The 18,747-nt window shown below is 42.8% G+C and overlaps 1 protein-coding gene across 1 annotated transcript in view; it reads right to left on the bottom strand.

Moving 5' to 3' along the window:
- Positions 1-18,747, bottom strand: part of SPTBN5 (spectrin beta, non-erythrocytic 5) — a 341,199-nt gene that overhangs the window by 39,219 nt on the left and 283,233 nt on the right. Inside the window, exons 59-63 of the mRNA XM_029597445.1 lie at positions 14,914-15,110; positions 14,462-14,666; positions 13,257-13,451; positions 8,256-8,411; positions 242-459 (exon numbers count right to left, since the gene is read on the bottom strand). Of these exons, the coding sequence (XP_029453305.1) occupies positions 242-459; positions 8,256-8,411; positions 13,257-13,451; positions 14,462-14,666; positions 14,914-15,110 (971 nt within the window). The remainder of the gene's footprint in view (positions 1-241; positions 460-8,255; positions 8,412-13,256; positions 13,452-14,461; positions 14,667-14,913; positions 15,111-18,747) is intronic.

The raw sequence follows: 18,747 nt of genomic DNA, 5'->3' as shown, positions 1-18,747 counted from the left end.
GCAGTATGTATATGATTTCCAAATCTGCCAACAACTTCATTGCATATTTCCCTGCCCAATCCAGAGTGGTATTGCTATTCAGGGAGGCAATAAAAGAAATCATTGTAAGAAAAGCAATATGGGGCATTAAGAAGATTGTAACAGAGATACCTCTTCCTTTCTCCCACCACCCTCTAAAGCTCCAGTGTTTTTTAAGCCAAGAAATAGAGTGAAGAACAATACTCTATCCATTTGCACCTACATCAGTTCTCTGCAGCTGTTGATGAAGATTTGAACCTGTTCTGCTTGACTCAGTCTTTCCTTTCTCTCATGAGACTTCTTCCACAGATTTCCCCAGGCTTCCTCTGCTTCCTGTAGCCTCTCTGCTATATTCTTTTGGACTGGTGGGTAGAGTTGGCTCAGATACTGAGCCTCCTTTGAAATCTGTTCCATTTCCTTCCTGATGGCTGCAAGGTCCCTCTGAAACACAGTGGGGCAAAAGAAGATACATCACAGCGCCATGTGACGCAACATCAACTCTGAAAGATAAAAGGTCATGGCATTCCTACAGTAGTGACTGCTTTTAACTGTCAAAGCTGAAGTAATTTGATAGTTTGTATAAAAGCCACAAGTTTGTGTGGGTTGATGTGCCTGCACTTTCTCCATAAGGCACAACTAAAGTCCCTTTTACCTTCCAGCACGATACCGATGAGCACTGAGATCCTTCCAAGCCTTCTCCATGGCAGCACATGGCAGATTGTGTAGGTAGGATATAGGCCTCTGTGCACCAGGGTCTTCACTGTTTATGACATAAAGCAGATTTCAACCTTGGGTGAATTGGGTTTCTGAAGACTGCTCACCCTTTCCCCCATGAAAGTACATGTGGGGGATACACGGTGGTGGTTCCTGGGATGTGTTTAGGTCGTTAGTGGGAAATATTAATAACTTGGGTAGATGGGCAATGTCAAGGGGAAATAGAGCTGCCAGAAAAAGCAGGCGCAAATCTCTGCAGGTATTTTTCCCTTGGGCCATTTTCAAAGGAAAGATACACTCATAATTTCCCTTTGAGAACTTGTGCAAAGCCCCCAAGTGAAAGTATTGACGGGCAGGTTGATTTTAAACAGGCTTCTGTCATCCAGAACTAGGGTTCCTGCACTCCTCTGGCCTGTCCTTTATCTTCCTCAGCTCTCGTGCTGAAGATATCACCACATCACTCTGACAGCTCTTAACGGCTCACTGCTTTACTGGGGGATGTGCATGAAGCGTGCATACAAAAAAACAAATAACTACTGGAAACTCAGCATGATAGTAGCCTGAGGAGACTGGGAGGAGAAAGCATACAGAGAGCGGCCTTGCAACTGAGAATAGCAACAAAATGAATACCTGAGAAAGACAAAATAAACACCGAGGGGTACATTTTCAGTTGTGCGCCTTTCTAGAGATGGTTGTGGATCAATTCAAGCCTTTATTAGAGGAGCTAAAATACAACAGGTACATTTTTCTGGTTGAATTCAACTGCGGAGACCTTACTTGGAAGAGGGATAATTTTTATGGATAACTTTTTGTTGTTTAATTTTTGAAAAAGGGATTTTTTGCATTGCTTTTTTTTTTTTTTTCTTTCTTAGGCATTCTTTCTACTTAGTTTTAGAAAGGTAGAGGGGAAGGGGTTTCCTTGCTCTAGTGTCTTTTTGTTTCTGCCTTTGGATTTAGTAGGTCAAAGGAACAGCTTTTTCTTTGAAGCTTGGTTGTTGAAAGGAGCTCATTGCCTGTGTTAACTGGATCAGGATCTGAGCTTTGCATATGGGTCACCACAGCTAAGAACTAATTTGTTTTTATTGGCGAAGCTAAACTACAACAGGTAAGCTCTTCTGGCTAAATTCAACTGCGGAGACTTATTCTGAAGGGGGATAATTTTTATTAATAACTTTTTGTTCCTTTAATTTTTGAAGAAGGGATTTTTTGCATTACTTTTTTGTTTCTTAGGCATTCTTTCTACTTAGTTTTAGAAATGAAGAGTAGAAGGAAGGAGCACCCACCCCAACCTTCACTGCTAACTTTATAGACTAACCCACTAGTTAGGGGGGTGGACATTGGTTGGCAGAGTATCACAAGGAAGCCATTTAGATAAATTTAATTAGTGTGGAATCAAGTAACGTTTCAGAAGGAGATTCATTAGTAATACCATAATAGATATTTCAGGTAATTAATTTTCAGGATAAGAGAAAAATATTAGTTGGTACCAGAAAAAGGAGTCAGAGCAAGTGAATTAGTTCATTCAATGTTTTCTGAAAATAGAACAAATTAAGTACATTTCTTGTGAGCTGATTGGTAGCATCATATTAGATCTTGTGGGAGCACTGAGAGGAGAGGATCCCCTTGCTGGTGGCTGAAGAAAATCGGTAAGTACTGTTTTGGGAAATTTTAGAACTTAAAAAGCTTTGGGTGAAGTAAATTGTTGGGGCATATTCTTTAGTGTGTTTGTGTGTCTGTATTAAACAGCTAGCCAGAAGGCAGGCTGAAGCCAGGAGTTTGGGTGTTTTGATTTTCCTCCCTCCCACCCACCCCTAGCTCATCCTTTGATTTATAGGTAAGAGACACTTTCACTTAATTAAATAAATAAATAAATAAATAAATAAATAAATAAAATAATCAGCCTTGCCCCAGGCCTTACCAAGAGTTTAATCATCCCCTTGTAGGTCACTACCAGATAAATAGTGAATACACTAATAAATTTAAAGGACTCAAATTGTACACATCCTTACTCCCATAGCAACCTAAACTTAACTAGGAACTGAACAAAATTAAGATGAAGGCAGCAGTCTGGCAGCAAGAGGGGGGCCTTCCAGTCTTTTGCATCGAGTGTCATATGTATGATTTTTTTACCCGCTGGTGAGAGGTTGTATGTATGCACCTGGTGCAAAGAGCTCCTGTCTCACAGAGAATGAGTTCGATCTCCAGAGGCTAGAGTGACAGACCTGGAGGAGCTGAGTCATTTAGAGAGTTATATAGATGAGACCTTCAAGGATATAGTAGCCAAGTCCCAACTCCAGTCTGGCAACCCTGGTGCTGCCTTGGAGGAGGAAGGTCTCCTGATTGGAGAGCATCAACCTGGTGTGGCAAGAAATGATTCTGTAGCAAGGACCTTCTCTCCAGATGATGTATTGTCTTCTCGCACCGAAGAAGTGTCTCTCTGGGCTACTGCCCAGAATGAAGAGTTAGGTTGGCCATTATAGTTGGTGATTCAACTATTAGGAATGTAGACAGCTGGGTGGCTGGTGGACATGAGGATTGCCTGGTAACATGCCTACCTGGTGCGAAGGTGGCAGACCTCATGTGTCACCTAGATAGGATTTTAGACAGTGCTGGGGAGGAGTCGGCTGTCGTGCTACATGTGGGCACCAACAACATAGGAAAATGTGGGAGGGAAGTTCTAGAAGCCAAATTTAGGCTCTTAATTAGAAAGCTGAAAACCAGAACTTCTAGGGTAGCATTCTCTGACATGCTCCCTGTTCCACTCGCAGGTCACCAGAGGCAGGCAGAGCTCTGGAGTCTCAAAGCTTGGATGAGACAATGGTGCAAGGAAGAGGGATTCAATTTTTCAAGGAACTTTTTTGGGGACGGGGGAGCCTATTCCAAAGGGATGGGCTCCTCCTTAACCAGTGTGGAGCCAGGCTGCTGGCGCTAAAATTTAAAAAGGAGACAGAGTAGTTTTTAAACTAGAACAAAGGGGAAAGCTGACAGTCACTCAGCAGTGCATGGTTCGGAGGGAGGTATCTTCGAAAGAGGAATCTTCTGCTAATGAAGCATTAGAGTTAGGGCATCCCAGCAGAGAGATTCCAATAATAAGAAAAGTAGTCCATGTGCCTATAAGTAAAGAATCACCTGAACTAAAAGATTCCAAATTATCCCTGACAACTGCAATGTAGTACCTTGTTATATTCTAAACCCAAGGCACAAAGTTTAATGAATTGCCAACTAATAGAAGAACTTGCTATTCAATGAGGGACATGTCAGGCTTGCCCTCTGTCTCCATTGTTATTCCTTTTAGCTTTGGAGCCCCTTTTGAGATCGGTACAGGCCAACGATAGGATAGCAGGAATTCCCATTAAAGACCAGATGTTTAAAATTGTGGTCTTTGCAGATGATCTGTTGGTTCATTTTTCACAGCCATTTGACTCCTTAGCTGGGCTACATGAAGAAATTTCTCATTATGGGACCTTTTCTGGTTTTAAGCTTAATATGGGAAAGTCGGAAGCCTTAGCATCTTCCCAGTCTGTTAAATCTTTATTGGGGAGGGGGGGGGGGAGGTGGAATTTTCAATCAAGATGGGTGACTGAGTCCTTTATATATTTAGGTATAGTCCTTACTTTGGATTTGGCTCAATTATATGATCTAAATGTTCTTCCCTTACTTAAGAATAAGCTGTTGCCATGGAATTCTTTTCCGTTATCTTTGACGGGACTTATCAATCTTTTTTAAATGTTATGGCCGCATTGGCTTTATGTTTTACAGGTTCTGCCCATCTATATGCAAAAACAGGATATCAATTTGGGATATGCTATGTTCTCTAAATTTTTTTGGCTGGGCAAGAGGGCTTGAATAGCTATTACTCAGTTATTGGGTAGTTTGAAAAAATGAGGTCTGGGGGTAGCTCATATTGAGAGATACAATCTAGCTTGTATCCTGCGACACTTAAAAGACTGGCTTTTTGATACATCATTTTATACTCCCAGAATTTGGGACATGGAATGGGTATCACCGCTGGCACTCCATTTTGTTTTACATGCCGATAATTCCATGCCACCAGTATATCTGAGAAAACATTAGATTATATTATCTCTTAGGAGGGGCTGGTTGTTCCTTTGTGGCAAGCTTAGGCATAGTTATCAGGAGTCTATTTTTTTACCGCTGCAGGGTAATGGGGATTGCCTTTTATTTATGAAGGCGTGGTTGCTAGGAGAAAAGGCTGTGCTCTCTGTATGGTGTGATTGGCTTATTGTACTAAGAAATATGATCATATTACACCCATCTTGAAAGACTTGCATTGGCTACAGATTATGTACAGAATCCAATTTAAAGTTTTATCTCTGATCCACAAAACACTATTTAATGAAAATGTTGAATGGTTCAGCGTAGCACTTCATTTTCATACACCACAACAGAATTTGTGTTCTGCTAATATAGGTTTACTTTCAATGCCGTCTCCCAGATTAGCACATTTAAATATTAAGAGAGAGAACTCTTTCCTTAGCAGGTCCTAAATTCTGGAGCTCCCTACCATCTGATTTACGGCTTGAGTGTAATTTTCAGACATTTAAGAAGAAACTAAAAACCTGGTTATTTCAGAAGGCATTTAGCTGAGCACATATGAAATCGTGATCCCTCCCCTGGACATATTTTTGTCCCTATCTAATCTAATGTCTTTTTTTCTTTTTATTACCTTTTAATTTGATATGTTTTTTATTGTATTGATATATATATTTTAGGTACTAATTGAGGATGTATTATATTTTAATTGATGTGTTTTAACTAATTCTGCTATTTTTTGTATTTAAATTATGTGAACCGGTATGATACCCTATGAATATCGGTATATAAAAATAAATAAATAAATAGAAATGAAATTTCAGACCTATTAGTAAAAATTTGTAAACTATCATTAAAATTGTCCATTGTACCTGAAGACAGAAGGGTGGCCAATGTAATCCCAATATTTAAAAAGGGCTCTAGGGAAGATCTGTGAAACTATAGACCGGTAAGCCTGAATTCAGTGCCAGGAAAAATCGTGGAAACTGTTATAAAGAATAAAATCACAGAACATTGACACATAAAATCACAGAACATTGACACATAAAATCACAGAACATTGACACAGCCAGCATGGACTTTCCCAAAGGAAGTCTTGCCTCACAATCTCGTACATTTTTATGAAGGGGTAAATAAACATGTGGACAAAGGTGAACTGGTAGATGTAGTGTATTTGGATTTTCAGAAGGCGTTCAACAAAGACCCTCATGAGAGGCTTCTAAGAAAACTAAAAAATCATGGGCTAGGAGGCGATATCCTTTTGTGGATTGCAAACTGGTTAAAAGACAGGGAACAGAGAGTAGGATTAAATGGTCTGCTTTCACAGTGGAAAAGGTAAACAATGTAATGCTTTAGGGATCTGTACTAGGAGCACAGCTTTTTAATATATTTATAAATGATCTGGAAAGGGGGCACGATGAGTGAGGTGCTTAAATATGTGGATGACACAAAATTATGCAGAGTAGTTAAATCTCAAGCAGATTGTGATAAATTACAGGAGGAACTTGTGAGACTGGAAGATTGGGCATCCAAATGGCAGATGAAATTTAATGTGGATAAGTGCAAGGTGATGCATATATGGAAAAACCTTGCTATGGCTACATGATATTAGGTTCCACATTAGGAGTTTCTACCCAGGAAAGCGATCTGGGCGTCATAGTAGATAACACATTGAAATCATCGTCTCAGTGTGCTTTGGTTGTCAAAAAAGCAAACAGAATGTTAGGAATTATTAGAAAGGGAATGGTGAATAAAATGGTGGATGTCATAATGCTGCTGCATCGCTCCATGGTGAGACCACACCTTGAGTACTGTGTGCAGTTCCGGTCGCCGCATCTCAAAAAGGATATAACTGCACTGGAGTAAGTACAGAGAAGGGCGACCAAAATGATAAGGGGAATGGAACAGCTCCCCTTGAACGGGTAAATGTGAGTTAGTTATTTACTCTTTCGGATAATAGAAGAAATAGGGGGCACTCCATGAATTTAAGCATTTAGCTCATTTAAAACAAATCAGAGAAAATTCTTTTTCACTCAATGCATAATTAAACTGTGGAATTCATTGCCAGAGGAATCGGTTACAGAAGTTAGTGAGCTGAGTTTAAAAAAGATTTGGATAAGTTCCTAGAGCAGAAGTCCATAAACTGCTATTAATTAATAAGGATTAGTAACTTGGGATCTATTCATTTAAGGGTCAATTTTCAAAGGAGCGCGTGCCCATCCATGTGCATGCGGTTCCCGGTGTGCGCACATGGGCATAGCTATTTTATATTTTATTAAATGATTCATCTTAATCTCAAGACAATGGAACTGCAATGTGAGGATGACTGCACAGGAAGAAATTGTTGCGACTGTCACTTCCTGACGGCTTCACTCCGCCTACCTTTCCTCTTTTGCGGCTTCTCTTGCTCCTCACGGATGTCTGGCTGCCGCGGCGTCCACCTACCGTCCTCTCCGGCGTCCCCGGACCGGCTTGGGTGCTGCCTCCCGCCATGTTCTACAGGTACCTTAGGGTGTGTGCCGCAAGGCCCTCATTCTTATTTCCTCATTGGCGCGTTCCTCAGGGGTGTCCCCCTGTGATGACGTCACGCTGCCCGGATATTTAAGCCTACACTTTATTGCTAGCCATTGAGTTTGCAAGGGGAATTCTTATGGATGGGATTCGCTCTCCGTACCCAGCTACTCTGCCTTTCCAACTTCCATTGGACTCTTTCTGCTAATGGGGTACCCGGTTCTCGGGGGCCTCTTTTGCTTCTTTCAGGTTGCTATCAGGTAACCGGTACTCGCTTCTCAAGGGCCCATGTTCCCTGACCCGCTGCCTGCATCTATCTCCTCTTCTACTTGGAAGAATTCGCTACAGACACCACCAGTGAGTACTGCTATCATCTACTCCTCAGAGCTGTCTCCCTGGAACCAGGCACTCGCTCCTCGAGGGCCTGCCTCCATTCCAGCGCCAGTGCCATCTCCTACGTGGAACCGCTGTGTGAGTACTTTGCCTTCGAGTCTCTCTGCTCCCAGGGATCTGGTACTCGCTCCTCGAGGGCCAGCTCTCCCTATCTCAGGGCTTCTTCATATTTGGGACTCTGTGAATGTTCTATTGTACTCACTTTCTCAGTTCTCTCCACTACAGCACTGCTGCCAGAGAAACCACTGTTCCAGCGCCCTGGGGAATACTAGCCCAGCCGAGCTACATCTTCTACTCACTACCGCCCCCTCTGGTGGCTTCACAAACTGTCTAAATAAAGATATAATCTGTGTTTGTGTGTCCAGAGCTGAGCCTGACCTGTGGCCCCTCACGGGTCTTCCCCCCGTGGGCGTGGTCAGCTGCCACAGTGTCCAAGGGTCCACCCAAACCTCACTAATTATAACAGAAATGGGCTGCTGTACTAATGGAGTTTCCCCATCATAACTGTCAGAGCGATGAATCAACCCTATTTCCAAATTCTCAGGAAAGAACAGTCCAGTACTTACTTCTAGCCCCTCATGCTGGCTAAGGAGGGTCTGCAGCCCAAGGAGATCATAGCCGTAATCATCCGTGTCCGCCACAGCCTCTTTCTCCTGCATCCAGCTCCTCAGCTTGGCCACATTGTGATCAAACTTGTGAACCTGATGGGCTATTGCCAGTTTCTACAGGGCAGTAAATAAGAGAATTCATCAGTGACAGAGTTTTCTTCAATAATATGCAGAGAAAAAGATGGGGGGGATGACGACAGAGGGCAGCTCATAACAACCCCATAAATGCAGTCAGGCAAGGGTTTTAAAAGAGGCTCCTGTGCCTCCATATAAAACCACAATATATTGGGAAAAATCCTCAGTCACCAAGACAGAGGTTCATACAGTTTAGACCATGGGTGGGCAACATTTAAAACAAAATAAAGCCACATTACTGCTGCTTATTGGTGGGGGTGTCCCCCTTAGAACTCTGTGAGCGGGAGTGGGGGAAATTACAGTGGCAAGTTTACCGCATAGTGAGAGGACCAAAGCAAAAACCAAACCAATAGTGTGTGTGTGTGTTTGTGTGTGTGAATGGGTGAGAAAGAGCATTGTGTGTGTGTGTGTGTATGAGAGAGAGAGCATTTTGCATGTGTGTGAATAGGTGAGAGAGCATTTTGTGTGTGTGAGTAGATGAGAGACAGAGAGCATTGTGTGTGTGTGAATGGGTGAGAAAGAGCACACACACAAAATGCTCTCTCTCTCTCACACACACACACACAATGCTCTCTCACCTATTCACACACATGCAAAATACTCTCACTCTCTCTCTCTCTCTCACACACACACACACACACACACACACACACACACACACACAATGCTCTCTCTAACCCATACATACACATACAATGCTCTCTCACCCATAGACACATAACTCTCACCCATATATATATATATATTTATTTATTTAAATTCTTTTAATATACCGATACTCAAGACAAGGTCTTATCGTACCGGTTTACAATAAACTAGGGGGAACCAGTTAACAAAGAAAGCAAGAAGTTACATTATAACAGGGAAGTGGAACTAGGCTGTTAGAAGAGGATAGGTTAAACAATTTCTAACTGGAGAGAAGGGCATATAAGCAGGAGAAAGTGTTCACAAGGTGGGAATTATATACAAATTTACATTGTGTCTACGATTAGGCAAATTTTATCAAAGTGCAATAAGGCGAAAAACAGTTCCTTTGAGTTACGGAAAGGGACGCAACCGTGGGGTATGTGACTGTGTGGGTGACCCTGATGCTTCTTCAAGGGTATGCTTGGGCGAACAGCCAAGTTTTTAATTTTTTTCTGAAAGTGATATGGCAGTGTTCCTGGCGGAGATCTGGCGGGAGAGAGTTCCAGTGATGCGGCCCAGCAGTTGATAGTGCTCGTTTTTTAATAGTGTTGTGTAGAATGGCTTTTTTGGGGGGAACCTGGATGGAGTCTCTGTATGCAGATCTGGTGGGTCTTGCAGAGGAGTGTGGTTTGAGGGGTATAGTAAGTTGCAGCGAGGATTCCTGAAATAAGGTTTTGTGGATAATAGTAAGTGTCTTGAAGAGAATTCTGTAGCGAATGGGTAGCCAGTGAAGTATTTTTAGAATCGGGGTGATGTGGTCCATGCGGCAGGAGTTTGAGAGGATCCTGGCTGCAGCGTTTTGCAGCATTTGAAGAGGTTTGGTAGAAGAGGCCGGGAGACCAAGCAACAGCGCATTACAATAATCAATCTTTGAGAATATATATATATACACACACACAAAATGCACCCTCTCACCTATGCAGACAAACAATACTTTCTCTCTCGCCCATACACATACACACACATACACTGTTATGATCTAGTCTGCTATGCAGCCTTCCTGCCACAAGAGATCCCCATAGAGCTACACCTGCTCTCACTCCAGCCATAGTCTCCAAGGGCTTAGGAGTCAACAGGGCTTGGACTATTTAGCTCTGCCTCTTGTTACACCTGATACCTTATCAACAGGTTTTCTTGGCTCCCTGCTTGGCCCTATTCTACCTTGTCTTGCTGTGTGCCCTCTGAACCCTCCAGCTCTATCTGCCTAGTCCTGTGGCCTCTGGGTCTTCCAGCTCTGTCTTGCCTAATTCTGTGGCTTCCAGGCCTTCCAGCTCTGTCTTGCTAGTCCTGTGCCTCCAGGCCTTCCAACTCTTTCTTGCTTATTCCTGTAGCCTCTGGGCCTTATTGCACCTTGCCTTGCCTTGTGGCCTCCAGGCCTTCTTGCTTCTTACCTTGCTTAGTGGCCTTGCTGCCTTCAGTCTTTTGTGTTCTCAGTTCTATGTTGTCCTTGTCTACTCCTATCCTTGTCTGCCTTGTCTAATCCTGCCCTAGTCTGCCTTGTCTTGTCCTGTCCTTATCTGGTCTTGTCATGCCTTGCCCATTCCAGTCCCCAATATGCTTGTCTCCAGCACTATACTGTTTTGGTATCCAGCCCTTGTCTCCAGTCCTGCCTTGCCTCAGAATCCATTTCTTGTCTCTAAATTCCAGCCTAAACCTTGGTTCCAGCTTCAGTCTAAGTTCTGCTTTCCACTAGAATCTAAGGGCTCAACCTGCGGGGAAGGTGGATGGTCTAGGCAGAAGATCCTCTGCCTAGACCATGAGGGGGCTCCCCAGTCCTAGCTAGACCCTCAGTTGTAATATACACACACACACACACACACACACAATGTTCTCTTACTTGTACACACATATACAATGCTCTTTCTCATCCACAAACACACAATGTTCTCTTTCTCCCATACACACACACACACACACTCAATGCTCTCTCCCATATACCCCCCCCACACACATGCAATGCTCTCTCTTACCCATACACACACAATGCTATCCCTCACCCATACACACACACACACACAATGCACTTTCTCTCCCATACACACACACAATGCTCTTTCTCTCCATTCCACACACAAACACACACACACACAAATGTTCTCTATTACCCACACACACATGCAATGCTATCCCTCACCCACACACACACAAAAATCCTCTCTCACCCATACACACACACACAATGCTCTCTATTACCCACACACACACACACAATGCTATCCCTCACCCACACACACAAAAATCCTCTCTCACCCACACACACACACACACACACACAATGCTCTCTCTCACCCATACAAACACATGATGCTCAATCCCCACATGCTCTCACCCATCCATACACATATGCTCTCTCACTCACCCATGCACATTTACAAATGATCAGTCTCACTCATCCATTCCCAAATGCTCTCTCTCGCTCACATACACACAATGCTATCTCCCCCACCCATACACACACATACTGCTTCTCTCACGCACCTTCCTCCCCCTCCAGCAACGGTCTCCATCTTCAGTCCCTATGGTCGACCCAGATGTGACCATGATGATTAGAGCTATGCCACGCCGCACCTCCTAACATCTCACTGTCCAAGCTACTGGTTCCGGCGGGGGCGATGCTCCTTTTCTAAGGCCCTGCAGTCAATTCCAGTGGGGACACAAAGATTCTCCTCTTCCTTATGCCTACTCCTCTTTCTTTTGCCGCGATGCTTCTCCTCCTCTTCCTGCCCGATGGCCACAAGGCTCCTCCTCCTCTTCCTTATGCCACAATGCACGTCTTCCTCTTCCTGCCTGCTGGCCACTATACTCTGCCTCTTCTTACTTATGCCACAGTACTTCTCCTTCTGCCAACTGGTCACGATGCTCTTCTTGTGTTGCTATGCCTTTTAATCTGAGTGGGACATCACTGCTGTCTGCCAACAACCAGGTCGAAGTCATCAAAAAAGGCCTGCGATATCAGGCCATTGTTGATGATATCATTGCAAGGTGTCAGCAGGCTGGTTATAATGGGGAAAACTGCACATAAGGAGGGCTGGAAAAAGCCTGTCATCGGGCCGGGTTTGGCCCGTGGGCTGTAGTTTACCCACCCCTGGTTTAGACTCCAGTGAAAATGCCACAATATTAAACAGAAAAATATGTGCTAACTCTGCTCCTTTTTGTGTCTGTTACAATAGTAAACTAAATTTGTCTCTGTGTATTTACATATAAGTTAGATTCAGAAAAGCAACTGCATTTCTTCTTGCTCAACTGGGTTCAACAGAAGAATTATTTAAATGTTTGACTAGGTCAGAAGACAGGCCTTGTCTGGTCTTGAAAGTTCACATATGTCATTGTCCTTGGTTAATTCTTATGGGGTCATGATCTGCAAAGGACTTCAGTTTCTCTAAGACCAACATGGCTATCAGAACTCTGCACTTCCAAGAGAATCAGTAATCATATGCCTAGGGGGAAGCCCAAAGTGATTCAATCATATAACGGGGAAGAAATGTTTTGGAATAATAAAACCCTTCAACAATACTTAAAGAATAAAGGTCCCCAAGATATCCACATTTTGACTTCTAAGTCTGTATAAAGTGGAATTTATCCCAGAAGCCTTCGCAGTTGACACTGATAATGAAGTAGCATCTCAAGGTAAATTTCTTAGTTAGGTACATGGGCAACAATCAGGAGAATATCGGTTTACACTCAGTGTCTTTGTTTCATCATGTTGCAAAAAAAGGATATTTGGTTTTCTCTTGTGGCGATTTACTCCTGTGCATAATTTTTTGCACACATCTGAATAAACTAAAAGCTACCATGGATTACTTTAATTATTTCTTAGGATTATGCACACTGTGGATGCTTTACAGGAACTTGTGCAGGAAACCCTAAGGATTAGATAAAAACAGACTACACTTTTGTGCACAAAAGAACATTCATCTTTGTTTTGCTATTGAATTGTATGTCTGGTTTGGCACTATCTCTAAATGGAATTTAGTTCTGTCAGATACCCTGAACTATTTCAACTGAACCCTGCAGGCTTACAAAACTGGATTTGGTATACTGTAGTAACACAAACAGTATAATCTTGAGTATTACTCTCTGGCAGACCCTATCTCCCTTCACCTATGTGGTACTACATAGTAAGGGCACAGAGTTTACCTCTGCTCTTCTTTGTATGGCTTGGCTTAGTGAATCCCACATGGTGGTGACCTCATCAACTTGCTTCTGGATCTCTGTCGGTTGACTGCGGGATTCTTTCATCAAGTTGGATGCTACTTCATTTATCCCATGCATTTTGATGTATCCAAGAGTTTCTATTTCTTTCACAAAGTCTTCAAATTTCTTTTCTATTACCTACAGAGCACAAGACCCAAGGAAATGAAAGAAAATGTGAAATAACAATTGGTTTATTATCTTATAAAAACATTGTGCAGGGATCATATAAATTAAATAACTTAGAGATCCATATTCAAAAGCATTTAGCCTGCTAACTCAGAAGTTAGCCAGCTAAATGAATATTTGGGTCCACATTCAGCTACGTTCTAGCTGGCTAATAAGTCAGGGGGGCTAGAATTTAGCTAGATAAGTCAGGGGTGTTCTGCGGGCGTAACTGAAAGGAGTTGAGTTAGCCGGCTAATTTAACTGCAAACTCCAATATTCAGAGTTAGCCGGATGACATAGTGGGCTAAGTCTGGTTGGGCCAAATAGCTACTCAAAAGTTAGCCAGCTATAGTTAGTAGGCTAACCTTAAGGTAGCCGGCTATATTCAGCGTTTTGAATGTATTATTGAATATGTCTCCAAAGTTAGCGGCTAAGGGCCTCATTCACTAAGCATTTTTCCCATGACACAGAATAGGAGAAAAGCCTTAATAAATCAGACCTTAAATTTGCTATCCAGACTGTTTCTGAATATGGACCTCCATTATACACAAACCTTTGAGGGTGTGGAACTGTATGAAAATTGTGATGGGCAGACACATTCTGCATGAACGAATGCAGAAGTTCTACAAATGTTAGCCTGCAGGGATCATTCCAAGATGGCAACCTGCAGAGAGACTATGCACTATGTTGGTAAAGTGAATCCAAACTCTCAGTGCTGGTATAGTAACCTGCTGCCAACAGAAACTGCACAAATGTTTGCATGGTATTACAAACCATGTACATATGCACTGCAGTTATTTACCTCAATACTTGGTAGGTAACCTGGAGCACAAACTTAAGTGTCCCTGTCTCAATGGTGTGCAAGCCATCTGCTGTGCACATTCAAATAAGGAAAATTAAAACAAACCTCAAATCTTCCGACTGAATGAAAAAGAATGCATGAACTAGAAGAAGACTGGGAGAGAGAAAAAGAAAGTCTTTACCTCAATGTCTTCTAGGTCTTGCCCATAGTCCTCGGACTCAGCCACAGTCTGTTTGCTGGACAGCCAGGCTTTTACTAACTCGCCTTCCCTCTGGAGCTGGTATAACTGGCATTGCTGCCTCAGCTGTGCCCTCCGAGTCTCACTTTTCTCCAAGAGAGAATTATAATCTTCTAGGATGTTCTGGAGTTTTGCAATCACTGTTTCTCTGATAAGAAGGGAGGCAGATAAAATAAAAGATCCCATTTTCAAACGCAAATGCTTTAATTATTTTTTTCTTTTTTTTGCTTGGATTATTCTCCATCCATGTTGCTTGGCATTATTCTCCCTTCATGTTGGACAATCCAAGTTATGTTTTCCCCTATCCAAAAGGAACCAATATTGTATGCTATTAAACTAAGGCTGTTACAGTCTCAGCAAAAGCATCTGAGGAGCATTTCCACACCACAACTGACCTCTCTGGGTTTTCATTCTCCACAAGATGTTTGCCTGCCTCTCTCAGCTTTAGGATTCGAGGCATAAAACTCTCCAAGTCCAGCTTGGTGGAGTCCATCTTCCTCAGCAGGGCCTGGGTGGCATCTTCGTTCTTTCCATAGTCAGAGGGCTCCAAGACAAAGCTTCTTTCTACAATCCATGACTCAGCCTCTGAAAGCTGTGGCAAAGAAGCAATTAATTGTTTGTCATCAATAACAGGGCTTCTCTATAATAATTTTACTGATCCAGTGGCATAGCCAGAACTGATTTTTTGTCTAGGCTCAATGTTAACATGGGTAGGCACTGAGGCATGGCAGTTGTACTCTTATTGATAAATAATGCTTTAGAATACATTTGACAACTGATTTCTATATAATCTGCTACAGCTGTCACACTTGGTGAGGCCAAATTTTTAGTAGGCCGTTTAGAGGACAAGTTATCCGGCTACAGTTAGCCAGGATATTCAGTGAGATAAACATCCTGCTGAATATACTTGTTTAAGTTATCCAGCTACATAGGGCCGGATAACTTTAACTCTAACTGGACATTAATTGAATATGATCGGTTAGGCCTAAAGTTATCGGGCCTTGTGTTGCCAAATAACAAGCTACTTACCCAGATAGCTTCAGAGATATCCAAATAAGTAGCGCATCTTGGGAAAAAAAAATCATGGGCATCCCAGCTCGATGCCCACCCCACATCTAGCACCAGATGGATATATCCCCTCTTGGCTATCCCAAAAGCTTTCGAAAGCCTTTAATACTTGGAAACTTTAAAACTTTCATAAGTCGATTGCCTGGGCCTCCCCCCTCCTTCCCTGCTAAAAAAAAAACCTTAAAATTTCCCTCCTCTGCCTCCCTCCACAGTCATCTCCCCTCCCCCACCCCTGGCTGACACTCTCTCACCCACCCGTTGCTTCCAAAGTAGACCCTCCTCTCTACCAGGATTGCTGTTCTCAGCGCTCCCAGCTGCTTCCAGTGTAACTTAGGCTACTACCTTAGTGCATTCATCCTCTACTACAAAAACAGGAGAAACAGCAGCTATAGTAACAAAATATGCTGTAGCCTACCTCTAGCTCAGAAACGTTATCTGACCAGGTGCAATATGGACCAGCACCAGAACCTGGGAATTGTTCTGTTATATTTTTAATCTGTTATTTTATTTTTCTATTATCTCTATTATGTAATTTTTTTTCACAAATATTCCTTTTGTTGTAAACACTTTGGAGGTAATTTTCAAAGGAGTTATGCATATAAAAGTAGCATATATTGTAGCAATTTTCAAAACCCCATTTACATGCATAAAGTGGAATTAATTCTTACCTGATAATTTTTTCTGGAATCCAGTCAGACCAGTCAAACCATTGAGTTATGCTCACTGACCAGCAGATGGAGACAGAAATCAACAGGCTTGCTGATGTCACTCCTCATAAGCATTTGTGCTGACACCAGCCTACCAGTATTTCTGTAACAAGCTAATTGTGGACAACTTCAATTTCAAACAAACAATAGAATTATAACTCAAATTTACACTTCTCTAGGAATCAGGAAGTAGAAGGAATAACCATATAGAAAAAATACCTTACCTGTAAGCAGCATGGCAGTGCCCAGTTTGCATTTTATACTTCTGTCTTAATGTACTTTTCTGCAAACTTCAGAATCAGAGAAATAGATGGAAACTGTGGCAACAGACGGAGGGTCCTGGACTTGTCTGACTGGATTCCAGGAAAGGAAATTTTCAGGCAAGAAGTAATTTCATCTTCTTCTTCATCCAGTCACTTGAGCCAGATCATTGGGATGTACCAAAGCTACTCCCAAATACGGTGGGAGGCTGCCCCAGCCCCTCATAACACCACTGATGCGAAAGAGGTTTCCTCTCTGAACCTGATATCTAAATAGTAATGCTTAGTGAAGGAATGCAATGAAGACCAAGTTGCTACCATACAAATCTCCAAAGGAGAAACCAGACAAAGCTCAGCCTATGAAGTAGCCTGAGTCCTTGTGGAATGGGTCCGTATCTGCTGAGGCAAAGGAATACCGGAGTCTACATAGGCTGCCATAATCACGCCTTAATCCATTGCACCATGGTGGCCCTGGTGACTGTCTCACCTTTCGGTACTCCTTTGTAGAGAACATAAGGATGATCCGACTTTTTGAACGCATTCTTAATGTTGAGATATCATAACTGAAGCCTTCTGAGATCCAGGGCTTGAAGAATCCTATGGTACTTGGAACCCACCTGCTCACTGAAAGAAGTCAAGTAAATCAACTGATTCAAGTGGAAAGTTGAGACCACCTTCAGCAGAAAGGAAGACATTGTACAAATCTGGTCCTAATTCCTGGAAATCAACAAGAAAGGATACCAACAAAAAAGTGCCTGCAATTCCGAGACCCTTCTGGCTGAACAAATCTCCACCAAGAATAGTGTTTTGAAGGTAAGGAACTTTAGAGAAAGACCTTTGAGGGGCCTAAAATGTGATCCTGCCAAGAAGAACAAAACCAAAGTCCCAAGAGGACACCGGAATCCTCAATGGAGATGTAATATGATTAATGCCTCTCAAAAAATGAGAAACATCTAGATGCAAGGATAACAGTCTACCCTGAATATGACCCCAATAACAAGTGAGAGTAGCTACCTGCACCTTCAAGGTATTAAGCGCCAAACCTTCAGAAAGGCCTTCCTGCAATAAATCCAGAATCATTGGAACTGAAGCGCTTTCCAGGGTACAGTGAAGATCTGAGCACCAATCCTCAAACACTGTCCATATTCTCACATACACCAAGGAAGCAGAAATCTTTCTAGCCTTCAAGAGAGTATTCATAACAGCTGGAGAATTTTCTTTCTTAACTAATCTGGTCCTTTCAAGAGCCAAGCCGTAAGATAAAATTGATCCAGATCTTTGTGAAGAACTGGACCTTGAGACAGCAAATGTTTGTGTGACGGTTGTTTGAGATGATTGTCCTGCTTTAGACGCACAAGATCCGCATACTAAGGACGATGAATCCAATCAAGGGCTACTAGAATCACGAGACATGAATCACCTGCAATTCTTTGAATCTCTCTGCCTAACATGTGCCAAGGAGAGAATACACACAGAATCCCCTCTGTGGGTCAAACCTGAACCAAGTCATCTATTCCTGAGGACAGAGGATTTCTCTTTCTGCTGAAAAACCTGCTCAATTTGGCATTCTTGCTGTGAGCCATCATGTCCAGTACTGGAAGACCCCACCTGGCCACAATCTGTTCAAAGGCTACTTGAGACAGACACCATTCTTTGTAGACAGACTGAGGTAATCTGCTTTAACATTGTCCACCCCTGCTATGTGAGACCTGTCAAGACCTTCAAATTCTCCTCCGCCCAAGTGAGGAGAAAGTCTACCTTCAACGATTTCTGTGGACTTCTGGGACCTCCATGATAATTTATGTAAGCTCTCATCATGGTGTGTTGGACATTATCCCGACTGCTAGAACCTACAACCAAGGGGCATACTCCAGAAGATCACTCTGGCCTCATATCCACTGACGGACCAACTCATTTCTCTGAACGTCCACCATCCCTGAGCAAACAACCTCAGACCGAGGCCCCTCCAGCTGGAGAGACTGGCATCTGACATCACTAACACTCAGGAAGGGACATCCAGATCCATTCCCTTTTTCAGGTGCTTGGGTTCCAGCCACCACTGCAAACTCTGTTTGACTGACTGGCAATGGAAGACAAATCTTATAGTCCTAGGATTCATAATTTCATCTGGATAGTAGAGCTTTCTGAAGAGGCCACATGTGAGCCTTCGCCTATGGCACAAGATCCAAAGCCA

This window comes from Rhinatrema bivittatum, chromosome 4 (genome assembly GCF_901001135.1).
Source record: "Rhinatrema bivittatum chromosome 4, aRhiBiv1.1, whole genome shotgun sequence".
Lineage (NCBI taxonomy): Eukaryota > Metazoa > Chordata > Amphibia > Gymnophiona > Rhinatrematidae > Rhinatrema > Rhinatrema bivittatum.
This window is presented reverse-complemented; position numbering and strand designations above follow the sequence as displayed.